The 26,477-nt window shown below is 36.0% G+C and overlaps 1 protein-coding gene across 2 annotated transcripts in view; it reads right to left on the reverse strand.

Annotated features, from left to right (window-relative positions):
* Nucleotides 1-26,477, reverse strand: part of LOC311087353 (uncharacterized protein) — a 69,320-nt gene that overhangs the window by 36,729 nt on the left and 6,114 nt on the right. The window contains exons 2-9 of one of the 2 annotated variants that reach the window (XM_084120699.1): nt 19,754-20,065; nt 19,308-19,664; nt 5,038-5,100; nt 4,875-4,949; nt 4,549-4,577; nt 2,247-2,321; nt 2,029-2,097; nt 1,266-1,910 (exon numbers count right to left, since the gene is read on the reverse strand). In XM_084120699.1, coding sequence (XP_083976825.1) covers nt 1,800-1,910; nt 2,029-2,097; nt 2,247-2,321; nt 4,549-4,577; nt 4,875-4,949; nt 5,038-5,100; nt 19,308-19,664; nt 19,754-20,065 — 1,091 coding nt within the window. In that variant the 3' untranslated portion in view covers nt 1,266-1,799. Of the gene's footprint in view, nt 1-1,265; nt 1,911-2,028; nt 2,098-2,246; nt 2,322-4,548; nt 4,578-4,874; nt 4,950-5,037; nt 5,101-19,307; nt 19,665-19,753; nt 20,066-26,477 lie in introns of those variants that run through there. The other variant, XM_084120700.1, reaches the window with a different exon arrangement.

The following is a 26,477-nucleotide window of genomic DNA, read 5'->3' on the forward strand; positions in this document are numbered from 1 at the left end:
CAAGTACTCTTGAATACGAGTACACTCTCAAGTACTCTCTCAAAATCATTAGTTGTGTTAACTTCTCATTAGAGTTCACATTACAAAAGCAAGTACAGTGAAATAGGAATAGTATGTGGTACTGACAAATGCTTAGTTAGTATAGTTCACTTACACAAGAGTTCTAGTAACTAAAAAATAACTGTAGAGAGTACTTGATAATTTACTTTAAATGAAATGTAATTGTTACCAGGGTTGTGTTTTGCATGCTGAATGATGAAGTCTGTGTGACTCAAGCATGAACAATTACAAGATTGTCACAAATATAGAGGGATTAAACCCAATTAACTGTTTCACAAAGTGTTTAGGACATAAGTGTTGGCAACAAAATTATAAAAGATCATTAATTGACACGAGTTACGTTATACGTCATTCATTCTCACACACACACACACACACACACACACACACACACATATATATATAGAGTCCAGAAGTATAGCCGGAAATGTGTCTTTTTAAAAGAGTGCCTGATCCTCACTGTTTTCATCTGGGATTGGGTCAGGAATTGACTGAATAATCTCATCAACCCTCTGCTGGTAGATGCTGGAACAACACCATCATGGCAGTAACATGATTTATTCATTGACAGATAAAGCCAATGCTTCATGTAAAATGTTAGTGTTTATGTGTGTTTAAAATCCGCAAAATAAAGAGAAATTGGACTATCACATATGCAAAACCTCAAATGATCTCTTATAGATCATTTAACTGAGAGAGTTACTCAGGAGAATAGAGAAAGCTCAGATATGCAAGACTCTGAAATGGACTTCAAGTGTAGCATGCAGTGTGATTTCCAGATGATGAGATTTTGCAGGATGCATTTGAACACGTTCAGAGAATAGCTCTGTCCTCAGAATAGGTTAAAGCACTGATAAAGCTGTGAAGCAGATTTGAGGAAGTGTCTAGAGACTGTGACACATGGTGTCCAAATGTTCAGCGTTTCCTTGTAGCTCAGAGGGTGGTAATGGACTCTCTTGTCTAGTGTTTAGAGCTGTTATCATCCTAGGTCCCCCCTATTTTTTTATTTTATTTTATTTTTTAAAAATTGAAAATCAGTAATATTTTTTTCCTCAAATAGCTTTGTAGTTCCTGCCAAACGTACTTCTGTTATCCTGTGGCGGCTGGTGGGTTTTAAAATAGAGGGTTTTTAAAAGGAGCAAGTTTAGTTACGTCTGTTTTTACAGGAATAGAAGAGACAAAAACTTTTCTTTTAACTCATGATTTTTCATGCTCTTTATTGTCACATGTGAAAAAAAGAAAGAAATAACTGACATTTAATTTTGTGACATATACACACTGCAAAGTCAAATTTTAGAATATTTTATGAAGATATAATGTGAGCAGACACTGATGTAATTCTCAGACGGACGTCTCTCTGTAGAAGAAACAGCTGATATACAAGCTGAAGCAAGAGGATCATTTCAGCATGAGCTTCTGCATGAAGATGAAGGTTTTCAGACAGAAATCCAGTGGATAAACAGACTCCAGTCATGGAAGAGGCTTGTGAGACACTAGATTGAGTCTGGCCTGTATGAAAACACATCAGGGCTTCAATCTCTAACTTTACTGTAGCTGTGATGATATAGATGAGATTCTGTGCTCTGACCAGATGATGATTCACAATAAATCTCATTCATATTCACAGGACATTCAACAAATATCTGCTCGTTCACACACACATATATAATTCCTCCAAACCCCAGAGAGATGAAATCTTCCCGTCTGCTCCTGATATGATGAGCTCATGATCTGTATCATTAATGTTTATTTGTGAAGGTCTTGTTCTTGTTCACAGAGGCGTAACGTTGATCCTGCGGTTGATCTTCTCTTCCTCTGACGGCAGAATAAGTCACTGTATCATCATGACCCTGAAAGAACAGATTCTGTCCATCAATGTTTGAACCCCAGCGATTATTATTATTATTATTATTAGAGCATGAGCTTCATTTATCTGAGAGTCAAACTCATGTGCTGGTATCTACTCACATTGAGTGATTTTACTGGCTTTGTATTGGAAGAAGTGACTTCAGAATAAGTCACATCATCTGTCTGCTCCTAAACATCAATGCAGACGTGCAGAGAGTCAAGTTTAACACACAGAACAGACATATCTCTCACTATAATATGTAGAATAACACAAAAGCTTTTAAATCACATTACTGAACAGACAGTGAACGTAATGTTTGATGATTTAGTGGACTCACATCGGCTCTTGCAGCGGGAGGAATGGACATGTTGATCGTCTCATTCGCCCCGTTATGATCATTCTCATCTTTGACCTTCAGAACAAACACACTGTTAGACCTTACCGGGTTTTTTTACAGTAAAATACTGGCAACACTGTTGCCAGTAAAATACTGTTAATTGTACAGTTCTTTACTGTAATCTAGTTTGTTTCTGTAAAAATGCACTAAATTATAGTTAACTAATTACACTTGCAGAAACCGACTGCCTTAAATTGACCAACTGTCATTTAAATGTATTAACTAAAATTTATAATGCATTAATAATGTGAGCAAAGTATTACTGTGAACTTCTTTCATTTGAGACCACTAAAAAACTATTGTACTTAAAAAGATTTTCACTGGATCAGCAACTACACAGTCACTGCCTTTTAAATAAAGCAACATGCAGCGTATCATCAATGTTTGTAGATCTTCTCCTGGACTGAAGCACAGGCTCTACTCTTCTGCACAATGGTGACCCAAAAAATTAATTTTACAGTAAACTACTGGCAACAGTGTTGCCAGTATAAACCTGTTTCATAACTTACAGTTTATTACTGTTAAAATACATTTTGTGGGTGTGTCTTTTTATCTTACACTGTTAACCCTTTCAACCCCACAGGGAAATCCACACTACAAAGAGTAAAAAGTAACATTGAGACAGATAATTAAGAGAATATGTGAGTGATTGTTGAGCATTAGTGATGAACACCTGCTGTTAATAAGCAGAATCACTGAAGGAAAGAGGAACACAAGAACAGAAAATAGAGAAACACAATAACTACGACTGACTTCCAGCCATTACACATTATTACACTTATTATTAACCAGTATGACTTTATTTCTGTCATACAGAAGTTGTTATTGAGATGTTTAATTGAAAATGTTTGTTTTACAACACAAATGTTTTTGTGTTACCATTATAGAGATCAGTGCTTGCTTTAGTTGGGATGCTGATGCTAAAACATTCAGGGTTTTTTTGCTGCTTGAGCTGTGTTTTTGCAAGTCACACTTGTGCACACACAGTTTATGAATGATTGTGGTTGTAATGCTTATGATGACAAAATCATCATATTGCCTGTTCATTCACTAAGGACTTAATTCTTACTCATTCAGAGTTTTCATTATCTGAAAACGTGTTACATTAGCACTCCTGAAACTACAACAATAAATTACTATGACTCATTTTTTTTAACACATCATGCATAAACTAAAAAAACAGAGTTACGGTGTGTTTTAGAAACACAGAGATATCACAATTTAGCACATTAATCTCAACAATGGTGGCAATATTTCTTTTTTATTATTGTTCATGCAGCAGTGCATGCTGGGAGTTTTATATTATCCTGGAACCCAGCATGCATTGCGACATGAAACTTTTCACCATTGTTGAGATTCATATGCTGATTGTTGATGTCTGTGTGTGTCTGAGCCAAGCAGGAGTAAAATAAAATTGAATGCACTATATGATTACGATATTTTTCAGAAGACCTGATTACAGAAATATTAATTTCATTTTGTAGATTCACAGATATATGCTAAATATGAAATACCCGTAATTTCAATGAATATATACAGGAAAAACTGAAAATCAGACAGGTCCACAAAACAATAAAAACACCTGATCAACTACCTCTTGACTTTTTCTTGCCATATCAAATGTGTTTTATAAACTCACTGTTACAGCAGTCAGAGGGAGATGAATGGTAAGGAGTTCAGGGACAAGAGCCCAACTAAAGCAAATACTGATCTCAATCATGGTGACAACAAATTTTATTATTAACTAAATCTCTGTTAATTCTCAACAAGAACTTTTGTACATGTATGAAAGAAATAATCGTAAACTGGTTTGTAAACTGGTTTCACACTCAGTGTTGCTGGAAGGCAGTTGTAGTTTTTGTGTTTCTCTTTTTTCTGTTCTTGTTTGTCTCTCTCCTTCAGTGATTCTGCTTATCAGGTGTTCATCAGGTTCTCAATTCACTCACTTCTTTTCATTCAAGTGGACTTTATTAGTGAACTAGGGAATAGTGTATGAGGATATAGGGTACGACTGGGAAAACGGCCTCTGAGTGTCGACTTTGAGCATTGTTAATTCACAGTATATTCCTGTAGGCTAGTTTTGTTTTCTACGGTATATTACTGTTTTAATGGAAAATGGTATAATATTGTCAGAATTTGGCCTTTTTTTACAGCAAGGGTTAACAGTGCAGTTAAACTGCATGAATGACACTTTATTGAGCTTTAAAGACAGTAATCAAATCTAAATCACTGCATTACTCACCGCAGAGTCGCCAGTCCCTCTTTTATTATCTGAAAACAAGTGACTCATGAAATATGAGTATTTATGGAAAAAAACAGAATATTAAGTATTAAGCTTTTTCAACTAGCAGATTTTGTTGAAGCATTAAAATGAATAATAAAAATGATTGTTGACTTGATAACTCTGTGATATTGACATTACAGGATTTCTCATCAGGAATAAACTTCTGTTTGAGAATTTCATATAATCCACATGTTTCTATGATACTTACAGTCTGAACATGATGTGTTTGTTTGCTCATCTGAACTGTTTTTAATTGTTGTAAAGGAGTAAATCTGAAAACTCACCAGCTCTTTTTCTGCAGATCAGCCAGAGAAGAGCAAGAAGGAGAACAGCGACTGCAGCGACAGAAATCACTATGACTGAAGAAGAGATCGAGCACAGAGTCAGAGACGGACAGGGCAGATTGGGGACAACTATAGACAAAGACAAAACACTGTGATTATGTACCTGGTGTGTTTTTATTCCAGTGACCCTGAGACTCTGTGACTGGTGTTTTTGTATCAGCTTGATCTGAAAAGGATGAATGTTAGTCGAGATGCATCATAATAATATCCAGAATGAGGAGAAGAAGAGGAGAGGCGTAGCAAACCTAGCAGCTTGAACTTTATTTTACCAAACTAAAGAAATCTAACATGAGAACACACACAGCAAAATCCCCAGGTTTCATTTAACTCTGCTGAGAGTACACACCCAGCCAACACAGCCATGTGGGGCCCAAATGGGTTTGACCTGGGCTATCTAACTGGGACCCAGCCAGTTTTGTCCTCGGTTTCCATGTAGGCCCCACATGGGTTTGCCCAGATGAAATGAACACTGCTTAGTGTGCACAGTACAGGCTGTTTAATGTAACACTGAATCAGTGTTGGAGGTAATGAGATAATTAGGTGATTGAATAATGATTGTGCATTAATGATGAACACCTGCTGTTAACAAGCATAATCACTGAAGGAAAGAAAAACACAAGAACTACTTCCAGCCACTGCCTTGGATGAAATCAACTGAAGATAAAATACATTAAATCTCTCAAGATCTCATTAAACAACTCCACAAACAGCATTACCAGCTTCACTTATTACTAACCAGACTGACTTTATTTATGTCAGACGTCTTCAGAAATTCTTATTGAGAATTAACAGAGGTTTAGATGTTGATTACTTATTTGAAAGTAATAGTTTGATTTGATGTTACCATTGTGGCGATCAGTGTGTGCTTTAGTCAGGCTCTTGACTTTTTAACATTAGTTTTTCTCTGGCAGCTGTGTTTGTTTGTTATGGTGAGAACAGCAAGAGAAAATGTAATCAGATGCTGTAAGCCGATTGATGATAAGAATATAGTCATCGTCATGTAGTGGCTTAACTCACTGATATTTTGTGTAAGGTTTGTACGGGTAGTATGTCATTCATTTTGTTTTATTGTTGTGATTCTACAGCAAGAGATCCAGCACAGTTTATTCAGAACATCAAATTATTTTTAAAACCCCATTTACACATGTTGGACTACTGAAAGTTGTATTCGCAAACAGACATCAAGAATCAGCATATGAATCTCAACAATGGTGACATGCTTCATGGTGCAATGCATTCTGGGTGCATCATACGAAACTTATCCATAGCTCCCAGAATGCATTGCACCATGAAGCATGTCACCATTGTTGGGATTCATATGCTGATTCTTGATGTCTGTGTGTGAGCAAGATTAGGAGGAGCCTAAAATATGTAAGTGGTGTTAAAAATCATTTGACGTTCTGATTAAATTCTATTATTCTCTTGCTGTAGAATCACAACAATAAAACAAAATGAATATCATACTACCCGTATGAACCTCACACATAATCAATGAGCTAAGCCACTACATGATGATTATATTCTTATCATCAATCAGCATACAACATCTGATTACATTTTCTCTTGCTGTTCTTGCCATAACAAACAGACACAGCTGCCAGAGAAAAACTAATGTTAAAAAGTCAAGATCCTGACTAAAGCACTCACTGATCGCCACAATGGTAACATCAAATCAAACTATTACTTTCAAATAAGTAATCAACATCTAAACCTCTGTTAATTCTCAATAAGAATTTCTGAAGACGTCTGACATAAATAAAGTCAGTCTGCTTAGTAATAAGTGAAGCTGGTAATGCTGTTTGTGGAGTTGTTTAATGAGATCTTGAGAGATTTAATGTATTTTATCTTCAGTTGATTTCATCCAAGGCAGTGGCTGGAAGTAGTTCTTGTGTTTCTCTTTCCTTCAGTGATTCTGCTTGTTAACAGCAGGTGTTCATCATTAATGCACTATCATTATTCAATCACTTAATTATCTCATTACCTCCAACACTGATTCAGTGTTACATTTAACAGCCTGTACTGTGCACACTAAGCAGTGTTCATTTCATCTGGGCAAACCCATGTGGGGCCTACATGGAAACCGAGGACAAAACTGGCTGGGTCCCAGTTAGATAGCCCAGGTCAAACCCATTTGGGCCCCACATGGCTGTGTTGGCTGGGCATGGTCCTACTCTGAAGAGTGTTAAGGTTAATCCGGGTGCAACCAACTATACCAATGTACAAAGAAGGTACAAATGTCCATCTCAATGCATCTTCAAAGTCTCTACATGATCCCAGTTAAAAAAATATGGGTCTTATCTAGCAAAACGATCGGTCATTTTCTAAATATATATATATATATATATATATATATATATATAAATACTTTTTAACCACAAATGCTCTTTGTGTACCATCTCTGAGATTTTCCACGCATTGCGTCATTCATTTATCCTCACACGTAACAACACATAAGAATAATAGTAATTTGACCATCGGGTGCGGATATTTAAATCAGAGAAAATTATTGGTGCGGGTGAGTGGTGGGTGGATGATTTGTTTTTGGCTCTGGATTCGGGTGACTTTGGAGCTCATCCGCGCATCTTTAATTATCCAGTGTTTTGCTTTCCGTACTATTTTCACTATTTTCATTTTTATTTAAAACATTGCTCTCGTAAGGCGAAGAAAAAATTACTCCACTGTGTTGAGCCTTCGTCCTCCATCGCGCCATTAATAAGTGATCGCAGTTAATGTCCACCTGAGTTGACGTCGCATTTTTTTAATGATGTACGACTCGTATTTACTGGGGAATATCCGATTTGTCTGCTTACATGGCAGACGCAAATGCACGTATCCGATTCATATATGATTTATTTCTACATATGAGTGAGGCCTGAAACCGATCTGAGAATATCGGAATCCATGTGATTTTTCCTGCTTACACGTTCGCCGGTCATATCCGATCTGTGCCACATGAGAGGAAAAAATCGGAATTGGGTCACTTGAACCATGCAGTGTAAATGGGGCCTAAGAGGGTCTTCTAACACTGTTTTCTCACCTGAATACTTGACTTGAAATCGTTTTTACCTCTTATACACAGCCACGTCCAAGTGATCTGATCTGACGTGTACGCAGACTGGTGCATAGATATATACACTAGATGTCGCCTTGTCTACGGCAGCTTATTGGAACGAATGTCTTTAAGGCGACATCTAGTGTATATATCTATGCACCAGTCTGCGCACATGTCACACACCAGGATGCGCGCGCGCCCTCAGATCACTTGGACGTGGCTGTGTATAAGAGCTAAAAACGATATAAATACTAGTTTTCTCACACAAACCGCTCGTTTCGTGTCTTAGGCCATCAATGTGAACTTACGATGGGGAATTGTTTAATTTGGACGACGGAGAATTGTTTTAATTTGGACTTTGTGCATGCTCTTTGAGACAGTGACCATAGACCTGCATTAAATGACTGACAGACAAGAACGGTTTGACCTAAAAATATCAAAATTGAAACTACTGCGGAAAAAAAGACACCTACATCTTGGATGCCCTTGAGGTAAGCTAAAACATAACAAAAATTAATTTCAAAGTGAACTATCCCTTTAAAGGAGAACTCCGGTCAATTTGCTGAGCGATCTGGATCTGTAGCCTACTTTGTCTTATTTTCAACCGAAATGTGTCGCTTAGAAGATCTAATGTGAAGACGCATCACAAAGCGCTCATCTAACGTTAAAGGAGAACTCCGGTCAATTTTAACATTGAGCTAATTTTTTTTGTAAATTTGGAGTGCTGTCAATACAGAGAACAACGACAAAAATCGGTGTTGCCTACACCATGTTATCCTCTTTTTAAAATTTGCACCCTGTTGACTTCAATGGGGCACGTTTTAAACCTGCTTTTTGCCTCTTAACATCCTTGATGTGTCATTACAAGTGCACAGCCATGTGAGTGATTCCTTCAGAGTGAACACGGTGAATCTGACTGCAGTAGATGTGAAAGATATGAATAAAAATGATAATAATTCAGCCAGCGCTCATACCTGTATTTACATCCTGTTTTTGGTCGAAGTCCACAGTAGTCGATTGTCAAGTTCACATGCGTGATCATAGGTAACTAACTAACTGTGTGAACTCGACAATTGACTAATGTGTTTTTGTAATTAAATATTAATATTGGCAAACGCCCAGTGTATCCGAATTCAAGATTGAGCTGTTAGAGGCTCCGCCGAGGACCCTGAATCCACATCTTACATCTTTAATCTACAGGTAAGGGCAATGTTTGATTGCAGCAGATTATGGGAATGTTTTAGAAGGATCTAGAGGTTACAGCGGGATAAAAATACAACACCTCCTAAAGCTGAGCTTTGACTGATATAGGCCTTTCATGAGTTTGTCTCTGTCAGAGAAGAAAGTAATCATAGGGTCTCAGACACGTTCATTCACTGAAGGCTACCAGGAAAGATAGGTAACTAAGTGCATTAAATTCATTCCCAATATGTACACATTCATTATTGATCCTACAGGGCCACAGGCAGGGCTTTATAATCACTGAGGTCCTACATTTGAGGTTGTTGGTTTTTTATTTTATTTCTCTGATCTATATATGTGCAATATAAGACTTTTGAAGGCCAAAAAAGGATAATAAATAGCTTTAATACCATGTTAGATTAGGCTATTTGTCAATACCTGCTCTCTCCTCTTATCCATCGCTCTTTCTTTTTCTGTCTCTTCACTTCCTAAAGCTGGGCTTTTTTAATTTACTGATCGCTACAAATGTACTAATATTATATTCATTCTTAATATGTACACATTAACCTAACTGACCTGTGCCTAATTAGACAAAAGTTTATTAGTTGATTACCTGATTATTTCTGTAATTCGTCTAACAATTATGACCTAAAACAGCTGTCACATATTAAATCGGTCATCTCAAATATTCTGACATTGACGGACAGTGACAGACCAATAAGGCTCAGATGAACACACACACACGCACACAGAAACACACACACACACACACCCAGTCCTCTGTTCCTGACGTGCGCTCGCTGTGAAGCCGATGCCTGCTGCCGGTTTCATGTTTTAAAGGGGACTGAAGCAATCATGAATTAGTGTACAGTTAATCAAACATATTTTAGGGGGGCTAGGCAGAAGTTTACCCATACAGAAATGTAATATATTCACATATATGCACTGTAAAAAAAAAAAACACATAAAAAAACGGTAATTTTCTGGCAGCAGGGGCGTTGTTTTTACGGAAAAAAACTGTATATTTAACATTGGATTTCGGTAATATGATATAATGTTAATTTACCGTCCTATTGAAGTATTAATATCTGTTTTGTACACTGATAACCACCAATCACAGCAGTGATGAGAGTCACATGATCAATCAAAGCTCAACATAAGCAGTTCTTCCACAAGAGAGTTAATACTAATATATATATATATATATATATATATATATATATTTAATTTTATTCTATCAATCAATAAATTCCACTAGAAACAAACTTTGTTGTATTATTTTATTTTAACACTGTGAAGCTGCTTTGATACAATCTGTATTGTGAAAAACGCTCTACAAATATAGTTGATTTGATTTGATATAGAAGCTGCACAGTGTCATTCACACAAACATTAAACACCATCATGGTAACACATGAAATTTTAAAAATGCAATAAACATTAATTTAACAACATTAAATGTAACATAAACCCCTAATGTACATAACTGATTAGAAAAAACGAAGAAAACTATGAAGAAACAAACATAGTTATTTCAACAAAAATACATCAAATGTGAAGTGTCACAGGGAATTGTGGGAATGTCAATTTACGTTTTTTCACTGTAAATGATACAATGAGTTGTTTTTTCACTTTCAAAAACAGTAAAATTACAATAAATGTACCGTTACATCTATCACAGTTATTTACCGTATATAGTACGGAAACTTTCTGTTAACCAATTAACAGTTTTTCACTGTAGCATTTTTACAGTCTTTTACCGTTAAAATTACGATCATTTTTTACAGTGTGTGGTACACTGTTAAATATTTTGAAATATATTTTGAAAATATATTTTAAAGGTGCCCTAGAATTTGAAATTGAATTTATCTTGGCATAGTTAAATAACAAGAGTTCAGTACATGGACATGACATACAGTGAGTCTCAAACGCCATAGTTTTCTCCTTCTTATTTAAATCTCGTTTTTGAAAAACACCCCTGAAAAAAAGGCGAATCTCCACATAACACCGACTGTGACGCAACAGTCGGGATCATTAATATGTACGCCTCCAAAAATTTGCATATGCCAGCCCATGTTCAAGGCCAGGCGGAACTGCGCCCTCCCAGGATCTAACGTTACCTACTTTCACTTTCAAAAATTCATCATAACCGTGCGCGCGCGCGATCTGCTTGCAGTCGTTGAGATGGATGCATGTGTGTGGGAGAAATTTGGAGTTATCTGAAGAAAATATTGTGAAAGGCTTTGCTGCAAACATTTTCGTGTTGGATAGCCGCAAATGTGGAACTTCATCGCAGAGGAAGCACGCAGAAACTGTGGTAACAAAGCAGTTCTATCGAACGGTATTTTTCATATTTAACACTGTTAAGTATGTGTGGTGTGCAGGGCGTGTTTGAACCCAAAATTGTCAGATGTAGGCTCGACGAAATTGCGTGGCAGGTATAGTGTTGTAGCTGCATCTGTTCGATTGGTAAAATGTGATAAGGCTACTCAGTTTTGTGGTAACGTTAGCCATGTTTTTCATGTACCAGCCTTTTGACAGCTTCGGCTGCAGTTGTCCTTGTGTTAATTGTCGTGTAATAACTTCTGTATGACCTGGCAATAAACATTTTTGTAATTGTGTCTATAATGTGATTGGCTAAACTTATTTTATTTCGGGTGCGGGTCGGGTGTCGGTTCTATTTTAAGTGGGTCGGGTGCGGATTTTAATTAGTGCTGCTGTCGGAAAAGGGGTCGGATGCGGTTTGAAGCACTGCGGGTACGGGCGGGTGCGGATTTACAAAATCGGACCCGTGCAGGACTCTGATGTACGGTTGAACGCCTAATCTCTCCATTGTCACGCTGCACAGCAAAAAGTCCAGTGTTAAATTAACTCTCCTGGGAGTTTATATGGCTCCAGAGTCAGTGTTAAAATATGAGTGTTAAATTAACACTCAAGAGTGTTAAATGTAATGAGCTCATTAAGTGATTCATTGAGTGATAATTGACCAATATTGAAGACACCTGATGTTAGCGAGCAGAATCACCAAAGGAGAAAATCTAATTTTTTAAGACACCGTTATGGTGATGAGTGTTTGTTTTAGTTGGGCTCTTGACCCTTAAAGCATTAACTTCAAATTTTGTTTGGCTGTTGTATCTGAGTTATAACTCTCAGATGAACAAAGAGAAAAGGTGATCAGGTGGTGTTGGTTATGATTTGATAATCATAATTTGACCTGAATATCAAATCTCATTTAGAGAGTCAGATTTACCTTGTTGATTACAGCAGTCTGTGATTTAACAGCAAATGATTTTTATCAATATAATCCAAAATATTTCTTAAAAATTGTTCTGATAAAAAAAATACATAGAAAATTACTTTATTTAGACACACTGACATCAATAATCAGCCTGTGAATCTCAACAATGGTGACAATAATAAAGCATGTTGCAGTGCATTCTGGGTGCCACCAATCAAAACTCATTCATGGCTCCCATCATGCATTGCGGTATGAATAAATTATGATCTGAATTGTCTTACTAATTTCCTTTTCCTAAATGAATATTCTGTTTGTCACCATAGTTGAGATCAATACACTGATTCTTGATGTCTGTGTGTGCCTAAAATAAAGATTTTGTTTTATCAGAACAGCTTTTAAGAAATCCTTAAAACTAGGTAGAAAAAAAGATCTTATGCTGTAGAATCACAGTGATGCTGTAATCAACAATATACATTTAAGTCAGAGATTACACTCTAAATGAGATCAGTGATTCAGGTGAAATTATGATTATGTCAAAACATAACCAATAAAACCTGATCAACTTTCTCTTTGTTCATCTGGCAGTTATTACTCAGATACAACAGCCAAAGATAATCTAATGTTTACAGTTTATGGGTCAAGAGCCCAACTAAAGCAAACACTGATCTCCATAACGGTGTCTTAATTTTTTTTATTTTCTCCTTTGGTGATTCTGCTTGTTATCATCAGGTGTCTTCAATAATGCTCAATCATCACTCAATTAATCACTTAATGAGCTCATTAAGTTTAACACTCTTGAGTGTTAATTTAACACTCATATTTTAACACTGACTCTGGAGCCATATAAACTCCCAGGAGAGTTAATTTAACACTGGACTTTTTGCTGTGTGGACATCAGGGACCTGTTTGCTGTCACTCTAAGCTACTGTTATGAGCCTGCAGTGAAACAGCCAATCAGAGCAGAACTCCTCATTACTATTCATGACCCTTCCAAATAAGGTAAAAACAGACCATTTCATTCTAGGGCCAATTTCTAGGGTTGAAAATGGACCTGTAAAACCATATCTGGACATTTTAAATGCCCTTAAATAAGCCATACCCTCTATGTAGATATCAGAGACAAAATTAATTTTTAATCAGTGTGTTTTTGCAATTTGTTGCCTATTTTTTGTAACCCGGTGTGGAGGAAGTACACACCTGAAGCAAACTAACTGGGGTTTTATTCTGACTGCTGTTTTAAATAAGTGGGCCAACAGCGGTCGATGGGAGCACAATTAGACAGATACAAGTCTAATTAAAGAAAAGCTTGACTTGTTTGAAGAGATTTCACAACAAAAAATGTAGATTTCACTATAATATACTATATTATACTAAGCAGTGAATCAGATCTATGCACGCACAAGATCGTGGAGCTCTTCTGTACAGTGAAAATGCTTCTCTGGTCGCGTGCCTGCATACAAAACCAGTGAATAGTATCGCGAGAAGAGAGAGATTTCTTAAAGGGGGCACGAACATTTCGTTTTACATTACCATGTAAACGGGGCAACTCGACTGACAAGCTGCAAAAACTCTGTCTCACTGTTGTTTTCATGGCTTTCAAGCAAGTTTATTCCCTAAAGTTACATAAATAATACACACAACGGTTCCTGACACTTTCTTAACGCTTCTGTTGAACACCCTAGCAACCAACCAGAATACCCTAGCAACCACCTAGCAACAGCATAGCAACCACCCAGAACACCCTAACAACTGCCTAGGAACACCCTAGCAACCACTCAAAATACCTTAGCTACCGCCTAGCAACACCATAGCAACCACCCAGAACACCCTAGCAACCGCCTAGCAACCACCCAGAATACCCTAGCAACCGCCTAGCAACACCATAGCAACCACCCAGAACACCCTAGCAACTGCCTAGCAACCACCCAGAATACCCTAACAACCGCCTAGCAACACCATAGCAACCACCCAGAACACCCTAGCAACTGCCTAGCAACCACCCAGAATACCCTAACAACCGCCTAGCAACACCATAGCAACCACTCAGAACACCCTAGCAACCACCTAGCAACCACCCAAAACACCCTAGCAACCACCCAGAACAGCATAGCAACCAACCAGAATACTCTAGCAACCACCTAGAAACAGCATAGCAACCACCCAGAACACCCTAGCAACCGCCTAGCAACACCCTAGCAACCACCCAGAACACCCTGGCAACCACCTAGCAACCACCCAAAATACCTTAGGAACCGCCTAGCAACACCATAGCAACCACCCAGAACACTCTAGCAACCGCCTAGCAAAAAACTTTCTGGTCCAAGCTTTCTCAAGCCAACTTAAAGTTTGTCTCGACGAACTTTCTCATCTAGAAAAGAAGAGAACAGAAAAAGAGATGAGCAGAAACACAAGAACTACAACTGACTTCAGCCACAGCCTTAGATGAAATCAACTGAAGATAAAAGAAGACATTAAATCTGTGAAGATCTCAGCAGAGGAAGATTAAACAACTCCACAAACAGCATTACCAGCTTCACTTATTACTATTTTGCAAACAGGAGCGGATCTGGCAAACAGGAGAGGTCCACCCAAAGGCCGTCATTCCACGCTGCATGAGGGCCAGATCATCTTTCCACATGTGCCAGATGTGGGCCGGATCTGGGCCGAAACAATGTTGCTATCTGGGATATGACGTTATAGTATGTCCCAAAGCTTGTCTACACTGTAAACCCGGATAAGTTCTACTAACTCAAAAGAATTGAGGCAACTGATTGCCGCTATTTGTGTAAGTTTGCAAACTTAAATATCATCAGTAAGCATATAGCTACTTACTTTGAGTACCTGTAAATTATAAATAAACATTAATTTAAATCAAAATATATATTTAGTGTATTGCTCATCTTTACTTTAATGCAACTCAAAGTTTTGAGTACTGACAACTTTAATTATTTCACTTAATTAAAATATCCCTCAAATATATATCAACAATTTTAATTTATCTAAACTTACTTTAAAGAACTTTAAGTGTTATTAAATTAAATTATATAATTTACGTAACTTAAATTGTAGTAGTAATGTTACTTAAATATTTTGTGGCAACTGATTGCCTTGTTTTTTTTAAGTTTCCTGTACTCAAATATATACATTTTACAACTTAACAGTACACTGTAAAACCTGATGAGTTAGTTCAACTCAAACCGTTTGAGGAAACCGATTGCCTTAATTCATCAAAGATATTTGATTTGTGTCCAAGTAACTCAATAACTTATTGTTAAGATAACTTGGGTAAATAAAGTTAATAGTACTAAGTCCATTCAATTAATATAACTCAAATCTATGAAGTACACTGTAAACCCGAATAAGCTGACAGAACTCAAAACATTTAAGGCAATCAATTGCCTACATTAATTCATACAATTAACTTAAAACTTTCATGTAATCTTAATGGGATCACTTTTATTAGTACAAGCTTAGCTTTTAAAAGCTAATATGTTAACATACTAACTTGCTAACATATTAACAATAGTATGATATACAAAAGCACTTGCTGTATGAGAGCAACAATATAAAAAGTTTATTTGCTCTCAAATCAAGCTGCATGCACCACTTGTCACCATGATGGTAACTATCCTACGTAAAAACTGTAAAAAAAATCCTAATTTTACAGAAAATAACAGATTTTTTTGACGATCATTTTCTTTCATTTTAAATTGTACTCAAAACACTGTAAAATTACAAATAATATCTGTAGAATAAAAATTCAGCTGTTATTTTAGGTATTGTGACATTAATAACAAATTCAAGTAATTCACATTTTTTATACAGAAAATTGACTGTATTTTTCATATAGTATTTTTTCTGTTTTCTTAAATTACATAAAAATGTATGTAAAATTACAAATATAATCTGTAATTAAACAGTAACAGAACAGTTAAATGATACAATGGTCAAATGACTGTCAGCTCCCCAAAAAAACTGTAAAACATCCTAAATTAAATAAACTGAAAAACACTGTTATTTTACAGGTATTTCCTGAATAATCACGATCATACTTCATTGCAAAAAATCGTTAAAAAAAGGGTCAAATGATTGGCAGCTGTGGCTGCCAAACAAAAAACATAAAATTAAAGTAAAATATGCTAATTTAAATAAAGTGTAAAAACTTTTAAAATAAATTTGATGTCACCATGATTGAGATCAGTGTCTGCTTTAGTTGGGCACATGACCCGTGAGATATAACTTTAGCTTTCTCTGGCTGCTTTAACTGTGAATTTGATGCACATTTGTTATAGCAATACAAGCAGGAGAAAATATCAGATGATCTTGGTCATTTAATAATGATATTAAAGTCATCATGTGATGATCTGATTCACTGATATGGCAGTCAAATCTCTGAGTATATATTATCTTAGATTACAAAGTATGCAGATGGATTTTAGCTTTATACATAATCTATAATTCATGCCATAGTTTTTCACATGACCCTTGAAATATTGTGGCATCAGTATTACAACAATCTGAAATAAAAAAATATATATATATTTTTTAAAAATAAGTTTTGAGCTGGTTCATTTTTATTGTAATATAGAGACATCAAGAATCAACATATGAATCTCAACAATGGTGACATCCAACAAAGCCTTTTTGTGACTTTATAGTAGTTCAGAGTTGATCAGATTTTTTTTTTCATCGTCACCATTGTTGCGATTCATACGCTGATTCTTGATGTCTGAGTGAGTCTATATGATCCTGTCAAAACATTTTCTGTATAATTGACTTCATAAATCTGTGTACCAAAGCACTGCAGAATCTTCTATAGCAGTTTTATTATGCAAAATTAACAACTAATATGTATTGACTGGTATTACACTTTAGATGGTATCACTGAAGCTGGACACTACATGGTGACTATTATCACTAAAAAGTGACCAACATCATCTGATCTGAGTTTCTCTTGGATTCCTACCATAACTAATAAGCATCAAAGACACACAGTTAAAACAACCAGAGAAAAACTTAAGTTAAACACTAAAATGTCAAGAGCCCAACTAAAGCAAACACTGATCTCCATCATGGTGACATCAAACTTTATTATTTTCAATAAAGCTTCAACTTCTAAACCTCTGTTAATTCTCAATAAGAATGTTAGTATGAAAGAAATAAAGTCTGGATTGTCATAAGTGAAGATGCTGAGATCCTGAGAGATCTGTTAGTGTTTAATGTTCTGATGGGGTTTAAAGTGTTTCTGTGTGGTGTGTTTCCGTGTGTCACCATTGTGTTGAAGAGTAGAGCCTGAGCTTCAGTCCAGGATGAGCAGAGAATTGCTGATGAAATGATGTGTGTTGTTTTATTTAATATAGTGACGTATAGTCACAGCAAATCATGCGTGTAGTTAACTGCATGTTTTTCAGTAAAATAATTCAGAAAATAAATGTGAAATAACTGTTTCTGTTAAAAAAGATTAATGAAGATTTCTGTAAAAGTATTTTGCACTTTAGGATATTTTACGTTAATTTTACGGTTTTTGTTTGGCAGCCTTAGCTGACAGTCATTGACTGTTTTTTTATGGGATTTTTTTTACAGTGTAAAGCCAACAAGAGACAGAAACAACAGAAATTCTTCTAAATTAGCATGACAAAACATTAATTACTACTAAATCTCACACTTAACATTAACCTTACACACACACACACAAAAAAACATATTACACTTAATTTTAGCATTTACTCTCCCTTTCGAGTGCCATGGGCAAAGCATGCTGGGAAATAGACATCCCAGCCATTTCAGTAAAACTTAAGTTTGTCTAAATTAAAATAAATAATTTCATAAAACTCAAAACAATGAAACAGTTCAGTTTACTTAAAATAAATCAGTTCTGTGAACTTGAAAGAAAAAGAAAGTGCTAAATACTCATATAAGTTAATTTGACTGAACTAATTAGTTAAATTTAAGTTTGTCCTACTCAAACCAATTAATTATTTTTGAATGTTAGGGTTTACAGTGTACTCTTCTGGTACACACTCAAAAATATCTACTTTTTCTTCACAAAAAGAGTACATACTTTTAGGGCGTAGTATAAGAGAATTGAGCATAAGAGTAAAAAATAAGTGAAGTCGGCCATTTTCTCTTCAGTTTCATCTGAGCTGTTGAGGTGAATGGCTGGTCAATCTTTCTCCGGTCAGACGAAACAAAATGTAGGCAAGAGATAACTATTTTTCTTTAAGGTCAAAAAGATATATTTCTAAAAAGGTATTTAAATCAGTTTATTTCATATTGGGGTCATAAGACACCCAGACTTGATTAATAACTGAAGTTTTATATGTTAAACTTGTTGCCGAGCATTACTAGTGTACGGCCTATTTTGTGTTTCTCTCTTTTTTTGTATATTTGTTTTGTTTACTTTTACATGTATGTTTTTTGATAATTGTGTGAGTGGATGAGCAGTATTTTATGTCTGTTTGGTGTTTTTCATGGATCTACAGTGAATGTGCTGCATGGATGAGCTCAACATATCGTCTTCATGTGACGCTTTCTGGGAGAATCGAGTGAAAGAACCGGAGTGTTATATGAACACACTACTCTCACTGTTTATACTAAACATGTCATAGAATATGCATAAGTACGCTAATTGGGACACACATAAAAGTCCATGAAATGAAACTAAAACAACAACTCAATCATACTGTAGAAAATGACAGTCATATTTTGATGAGTGAACACTGAAGATAACTCTAGAATTATGCTATGAAAAGCACTGATGTGAGAAAGACAGTGATGCTTTGAGTTACTCTTCTGTGAGAGTCAAAGAAGCTTTTGTTCCCTCAGTTTGTTCTGGTTCAGTGATACTGATAGACCTTAGTGTTACTGACATTATGAGGCTCTTCTAACACTGTTTTCTCACCTGAATACTTGACAGTGTATCTGACTGAGGTCTGGAGTTGATTTCTGTGAGTAAGCTGACATCTCCACTCTCTGTTGTCATCTTCATTCAGGAGTGTTGTAGTCAGAGTGATGATGATACAGTGATATTGATCTGATGATGATGATGATGATATCTGATATCTGGAGTCTGTCTTCAGATCAACACCAGCCTGATTCACCCACAACAGCTCAAATCCCCCAGAACTGACCCAATAATCACAGGAGTATCCAGCATCTGTATATGAATACAACTGACAGGAGAGAGTCACAGAGCGGCCTGGACTGATCTCAGTCTGTGAGGATGATGATGATGATGATGAAGATGGAGACACTGAAACTGAACACAAGACACAAATCACAGACTCTTCAATCATCATCTGAGTTTAAAGGGAGACTTTTAAATTGACCACATAATCATAAACTTACCATGAAGAACATGCAGATAAACATAAGCATCAGTTCCTTGTCCGTTATTCACATATTGTTGGCAGCTGTATCTTCCATAATCTTCTTCTGTGACGTTCTTGATGTTCAGAGAGCAGTCAGACTCCAGACTCAATCTGTCATGTCTCTGTGTGTCGTTCTTCTTTATCCCTAAATCAATCAGTACAACTGATGCTGAATGTCTGAAGCTGTTATAGTAGATCCATGTAGTTGATTTGCAGTCAGAAAGAGTTTTATTACAGGACAGAGAGACATTTTCACCAGAACTGATGAACACATCCACTCCACTGGTACCTGACACACAGTATCAGTGATCATTATGTTAATAAATGAAAACATAAAACATACCAGCATAAAACTAAAATACACACTGTAAAAAAAACTGCGCTGATAAAATACATTAGACAATAAATGAGATCTGTGGCACTAGATGATGAATGTGACCATTAACAAACAGCCATTGTCATCTGATCCTGTTTTCTTTCAGCTTTTTTGCAATAGCAAATGTGTTTAAAGACAAAGCTATCGTAGCCAAAGAAAAACTAATGTTCAAAAGTCAAGGGTCCAGAGCCCAAATAAACCAAACACTGATCACCATCATGGTAACATCACATGAAAATACAATAACATCTAAACCTCTGTCACCTTTTAATAAGAGCTTCTGTAGACGTTTGACAGAAATAAAGTCAGTCTGGTTAGTAATAAGTGAAGCTGGTAATGCTGTTTGTGGAGTTGTTTAATCCTCCTCTGCTGAGATCTTCACAGATTTAATGTCTTTATCTTCAGTTGATTTCATATTTTTTCTGTTCTTCTTGTTCCTCTTTCCTTCAGTGATTCTGCTTGTTAACAGCAGGTGTTTATCAGTGTCTGAATTAACTCACTTGTTTTTATTCACTCAGTCAAGTGGACTATATTAGTGAACTAATGTAGGGAATAGTGAATGAGGGAGTATGGTGTGTGTTTGAACAGTCTCTGAGTGTCGACTTTGAGCTGTTAATTCTCAGTATATTCCTGTAGGCTACTTTCTTGAAAAAAACAAATATCTCCCAGAATCCATTGGTTTTACGTTATATTGCTGTTTTAACCCCTTAAACCCTGAGGCCATTTTTGGAGTTGTTTTGTCTGAGTGACACACAAAAAAGTAAAGACTCATAACTTCAAAACTATAACAAGGAGAGTCAAAAGGTAGGTATCGTTTGATAGAACTCTTTTCAAATTTTTTGAAAATATAAATTACATTACATTTGGATATTCTCCTGCCGAGAAACTGCTGATAAATACAAAAAAAAAAAACATTTTTTATTATGATTTTGCATATCTCTCTTGTTTGACATGCAATAACTTGGGAAGGAAATATGGTATCAGAAAAATTCTTTTTTGGGGAAGTACCCCTAAATGTGAGCTGCATCTGAATCAAATTTTGTGGTGATCGCATAAAGTACTCAAACGTTACAGCATTTGGAACAAAGGTAGCCTTTTTGTTTAGTCCTCGCACATTTGGAAAGCAATAAAAAAAATGAGTTTTCTGAGTGACATACACAAAACTACAGACTCATAACTTCAAAACTATAGCAAGGAGAGTCAAAAGGTAGGTATCGTTTGAAAGAACCCTTTTCAAATTTTTTGAAAATATAAATTACATTACATTTGGCCATTCTGCTGCCGAGAAACTGCTGATAAAAGACAAAAAAAAATATTTTTTATAATGATAATGCATATCTTTCTTATTTGACATGGTATAACTCAGGAAGGAAATAAGGTAGGAGGAAAATTCTTTTTTGGGGAAGTCCCTCTACATATGAGCTGCATCTGGATAAAATTTTGTGGTGATTGGATAAAGTAATCAAAAGTTACAGCAAGAAAAAAAAAGATAGCCTTTTTGTTGAGACCTTGACGCCCCCTCATGGGCATTTTTGATAGTGTTTCACCATGAAGAATATCTTATCATAAAAGCAATAGATAAAGTTATAGCAATAGACAAATGACACCAATTGTGTTTGAATCAAGGCAATATTTTTGAAAAATATGACAATGAATATTTTCGCAGCTAGGTGGCGCTATGGGTGGCGCACGCGGGCGGTACACTCCGGTTTAGAGAGACTAGTCAGCACTCGTTCAGAGTTGATTGAAGTGGTTGGATTCTTTAAAAAGCTGAGATTCTAAACTTTAAGATGATACGTATTTTGTGTTATTCCACGTTTGAAAACGAGCGCGGACGGTTCCGGGAAAATTGGAAAACACTTTGCTCCCCAGAAGGATGAGAGACTTGTTTTTTAGCCAAGTATGCATCACTTCGTGAGGAATATCTCGTGATCAAAGCAATGGATTATGTTGTGTTTGGGCTCTTTGTAATCGTGAGAATCTACTGTCAATAAAGATGTTCGATTTTTCACAATCCATGCATGTTTTATTGAGTTATGAGCTGAAACGTCACATCAAAACAACATAGCATCACTGCTATTGCTACTTCATACACTCTCAGAAAATAAAGTACATAATTGTACCTTTAGGGGTACAATGGCTTGTCACTGGGGCTGTACCCTCAAGGGTACAATATTGCAGGGCCGTGCACAGGGGGGTGGCCCGGTGGCTAGAGCCACTGCCCCTCTGCCCTCATCGACTGAGGTGCCCCTCTTCCCCACCCCCACCGCTCCGCTCAAAGCATTCCGCTGATTCCGCTAATCCGCTCCAGGTTTTCCCGCTCGCTCCGCAGCATCACTCACTCACACTGACAGTTCACGAAAGCTGTCGCATTAACAGGTAGGCTATGCAAGACAGTGGTTGAATCTGCGAAATTAGTCATTTGTTTTTGTTGTTTTTTGTATGTATGTCAGTAATGTTTTGCTCTTGGTCTTCTGGCTTCTGGCTCTTTCTACTAGTGCTAACAACTTGTAGGCTACAACCAGGGCTGGACTGGCTATCGGGGATACCGCGCACTTTCCCGGTGGGCCGACATGCTTTTTAAGCCGATACATCTCATAGTCGTACATTATTTTTATTAATATTATTTTTTCTTTTTCTTTTTAACGGCCCATAAAATGTGTACATCGGCGGCCCATTCGTTTTGTTTTGTTTTGCTTAATTGGCGGTGCTGGGTTTGTGCCGGTGTAATGCATTGGTCAGAAAAAGTCAGCATTAGGTTGTTTTTTTTTTTCTTCTGACAGACCAGTCCATGAAACACGTATATCAGCGGCCCATTGGTTCTTTTCTTGATTGACACTGGGCTGGGCCAATCACAACTTTAAACGAGTGAGCGAGCGTGCAGCAGTGTCAGTGTGTCAAAATAGTCAGCAAGATGGAGAAGCAAGCGCAAGAAACGCAAGGAATGTGCAGAAAAAAAGTATGAAAAAATAGAAACAGGCCCTTAAAGCAGACACTGTAAAATGTGTCAAAATATACACTAGGCTACCGTTCAAAAGTTTGGGGTCAGTAAGATTTTTTAATGTTTTTAAAAGAAGTATCTTCTGCTCACCAAGGCTGCATTTATTTGATAAAAAAACAAACAGTAATATTGTGAAATATTATGACAATTTAAAATGACTGTTTTCTATTTTAATATATTTTAAATTGTAATTTATTCCTGTGATCAAAGCTGAATGTTCAGCATCATTACTCCAGTCTTTAGTGTCACATGATGCTTCAGAAATCATTCTAATATGATGATTTGATGCTCAAGAAACATTCATTATTATTATCAATGTTGAAAACAGTTATTTACATTTTTTTTTTTCAAAATTCTTTGATGAATAGAAAGTTCAAAAGAACAGCATTTATTTAAAATAGAATATTTTCTAACATTATAAATGTCTTTACTGTAACTTTTGATCAGTTTAACTCATCCTTGATGAATAAAAGTATTGATTTATTTTATGTCTTTCCCCCAAAAATAAAATTAAAATTCTTACTGACCCCAAACTTTTGAAGGGTAGTGTTTAATGTTACGAAAGCTTTAGATTTCAGATAAATGCTGTTCTTTTGAACTTTCTATTCATCAAAGAATCCTGAAATAATTTTTTTTTTAACATTGATTATAATCATAAATGTTTCTTGAGCATCAAATCATCATATTAGAATGATTTCTGAAGGATCATGTGACACTGAAGACTGGAGTAATGATGCTGAACATTCAGCTTTGATCACAGGATTACATTACACTTAACTATATATTCACATAGAAAACAGCTGTTTTAAATTGGAATAATATTTCAGAATATTACTGTTTTGTTTGCATTTTTAATCAAATAAATGCAGCCTTTGGTGAGCAGAAGATACTTCTTTTAAAAACATTAAAAATCTTACTGACCCCAAACTTTTAAACGGTAGTGTATGTTTTCTGCCCTTCATCAGCTCCTGTGGCAGATGATGATAGTGAGGAGGATCAGGAGAGAGATGAGAAAGTGTAGAGCCTGCGGTAAGCAGAACTACTTTCAAAACACTTAGGCTATGTCATGAGTGTAGGAACCCATAACCCAGTTACAGGTCTTTTCCACATCTGCATAGTTGACGATTACCGCAATTCACTAGAAATTTAATGAGAGGCGTTTGTAAACCATGTTTTCCGCCAAAATTTTCCTTTATTGTTTTAGTGCATTTGTTTTACAAAATATGGCTATTACTGTCATAGGATTAATATTATTATGTAGTATGTATTGTAATGTAAATAGACACTGTAACTAAAAGAGGTTTGAATATTTCTTTGTTTAATTTGCACACTGAATATGGGTTTGAGCTTTTAACTTTGAACTCTCAAAGTGCACCAGATTGATGAATTTAACATTAAAATGCACAAAATTTTCTTACGGGGGAGCATGCCCCCAAACCCCCCTAAGGACCGAGGTCCACCCACCACAGTTTTACCAAAAATCCTGTGAGAAACACTGGTGTTGCTATGCCAATGCAGATTATAGCTTGTTTTAGGCTTCATCACTGTATTAATAAATGTCAAATTTTTACTTATTTCATCTGTTAACTCTCACTCGTTCATATACTCATTCATTGCATGGAATTAGTGGTTTTAAGGAATTGGAGTTGGTATGCATATATTTAAGGGCGTGCAAAGATGGGTGGTGTTTATGTTCATATAGTGGGCCAGTCTGGGCCAAAATGCCAGGGCCGATTTTTTTTTTTTTTTTCAGTCCAGCCCTGTGTACAACATATCACGTTCTTAGAATTAGCTGCTTGTCTAATCAAATGATTGTGCTCTCGATCAGATCTAATACAAATAACTACATTTTCTGTTGTGTGCCAATATATATATATATATATATATATATATATATATATATATTACACACACACAAATTTAAAATAAAAATGTATTAAATCCTTTTTATTTTCACATTTTCCAACATTTCATTTTAAACTCAATGTCTAGCTGTGACATATAAATTATTCTCATCTGAGTAAATGTCATTTGCCTGAAAGTCCATTTCATGTCCTTTCATCTCGACGTCGGTAACTTCTATGCCTGCTTCTGATATTTTCTGAAGGACCTCCTCGGTTGAAAGCCCTGTGAGAACCATGAGTAACCGTGCTATGACTTCTTCTCCACCGATGGCCAAAAAAAAAAAAAAGACCGTGAACTGGACGTTCTTTTAAATGGAGATTCAAGCAGCCAATCAGGGCTGGCTCTACATACACTCTCAGAAAATAAAGTACATAATTGTACCTTTAGGGGTACAATGGCTTGTCACTGGGGCTGTACCCTCAAGGGTACAATATTGTACCTTAACCTTTAAAAGAAACGGTACATATATGTAACTTTTAATGCTTTTTGATCCTCAAAAAGTTACATATATGTACCTTGAGGTCCAACACTGATGTGTTAATTGAACTCTCCTGGGAGTTTATATGACTCCAGACTCAAGAGTGTTAAAGTGTTAAAATATGAGTGTTAAAGTTAATGAGACAATTAAGTGATTAATTGAGTGATGATTGACCATTATTGAAGACACCTGATGTTAACAAGCAGAATCACTGAAGGAGAAAATCTCAAATTGTAAGCCACCGTTATGGCGATGATTGTTTGCTTTAGTTGGGCACTTGACCATTATATTTTTACTTTCGATTTTGTTTGGCTGTTGTATCTTATAACTGCCAGTTGAACAAAGAAAAAAGTTATCTGATGGTGTCGGTTATATTATGACATTCATCATTTGAACTTGATCACTGAACTCATTAAGATCCTTCTTTCTGACTTCCATTTATGTTGTTGTTTACAGCATAACTGTGAATCTGCATAAATGCCCAGAATTTTTGATATAATATAAAGGATTTCTTAAAAGTTGTTTAACAAAAAAAATCATTATTTTAGGCACACACAGACGTCAAGATTCAGTCTATGCATCTCAACAATGGTGAGGAGCAGAATATTCAATTAGGAAAAGTAAATTACATCGACAATTCAGATCATAATTTATTCATACCGCAATGCATGATGGGAGCCATTAATGAGTTGTGATTGGTGGCAGCCACTGCAACATGCTTTATTTTTGTCACCATTGTTGAGATTCACAGGCTGATTATTGATGTCTGTGTTTTAAATGAATTTATCTGAATGTCTTTTGATCAGAACAATGTTTATTAAATATTTTGAATTATAAGTAAAGTACTGATAATCATAGGCTGAAGAATCACTAAACTGCTGCTAACAAGTTAAACCAAACTATCTCAATAAGTTTCATTTTTCAGATCACAGCATGATTAT

This window comes from Abramis brama, assembly GCF_963993115.1.
Source record: "Abramis brama genome assembly, chromosome: 1".
NCBI lineage: Eukaryota > Metazoa > Chordata > Actinopteri > Cypriniformes > Leuciscidae > Abramis > Abramis brama.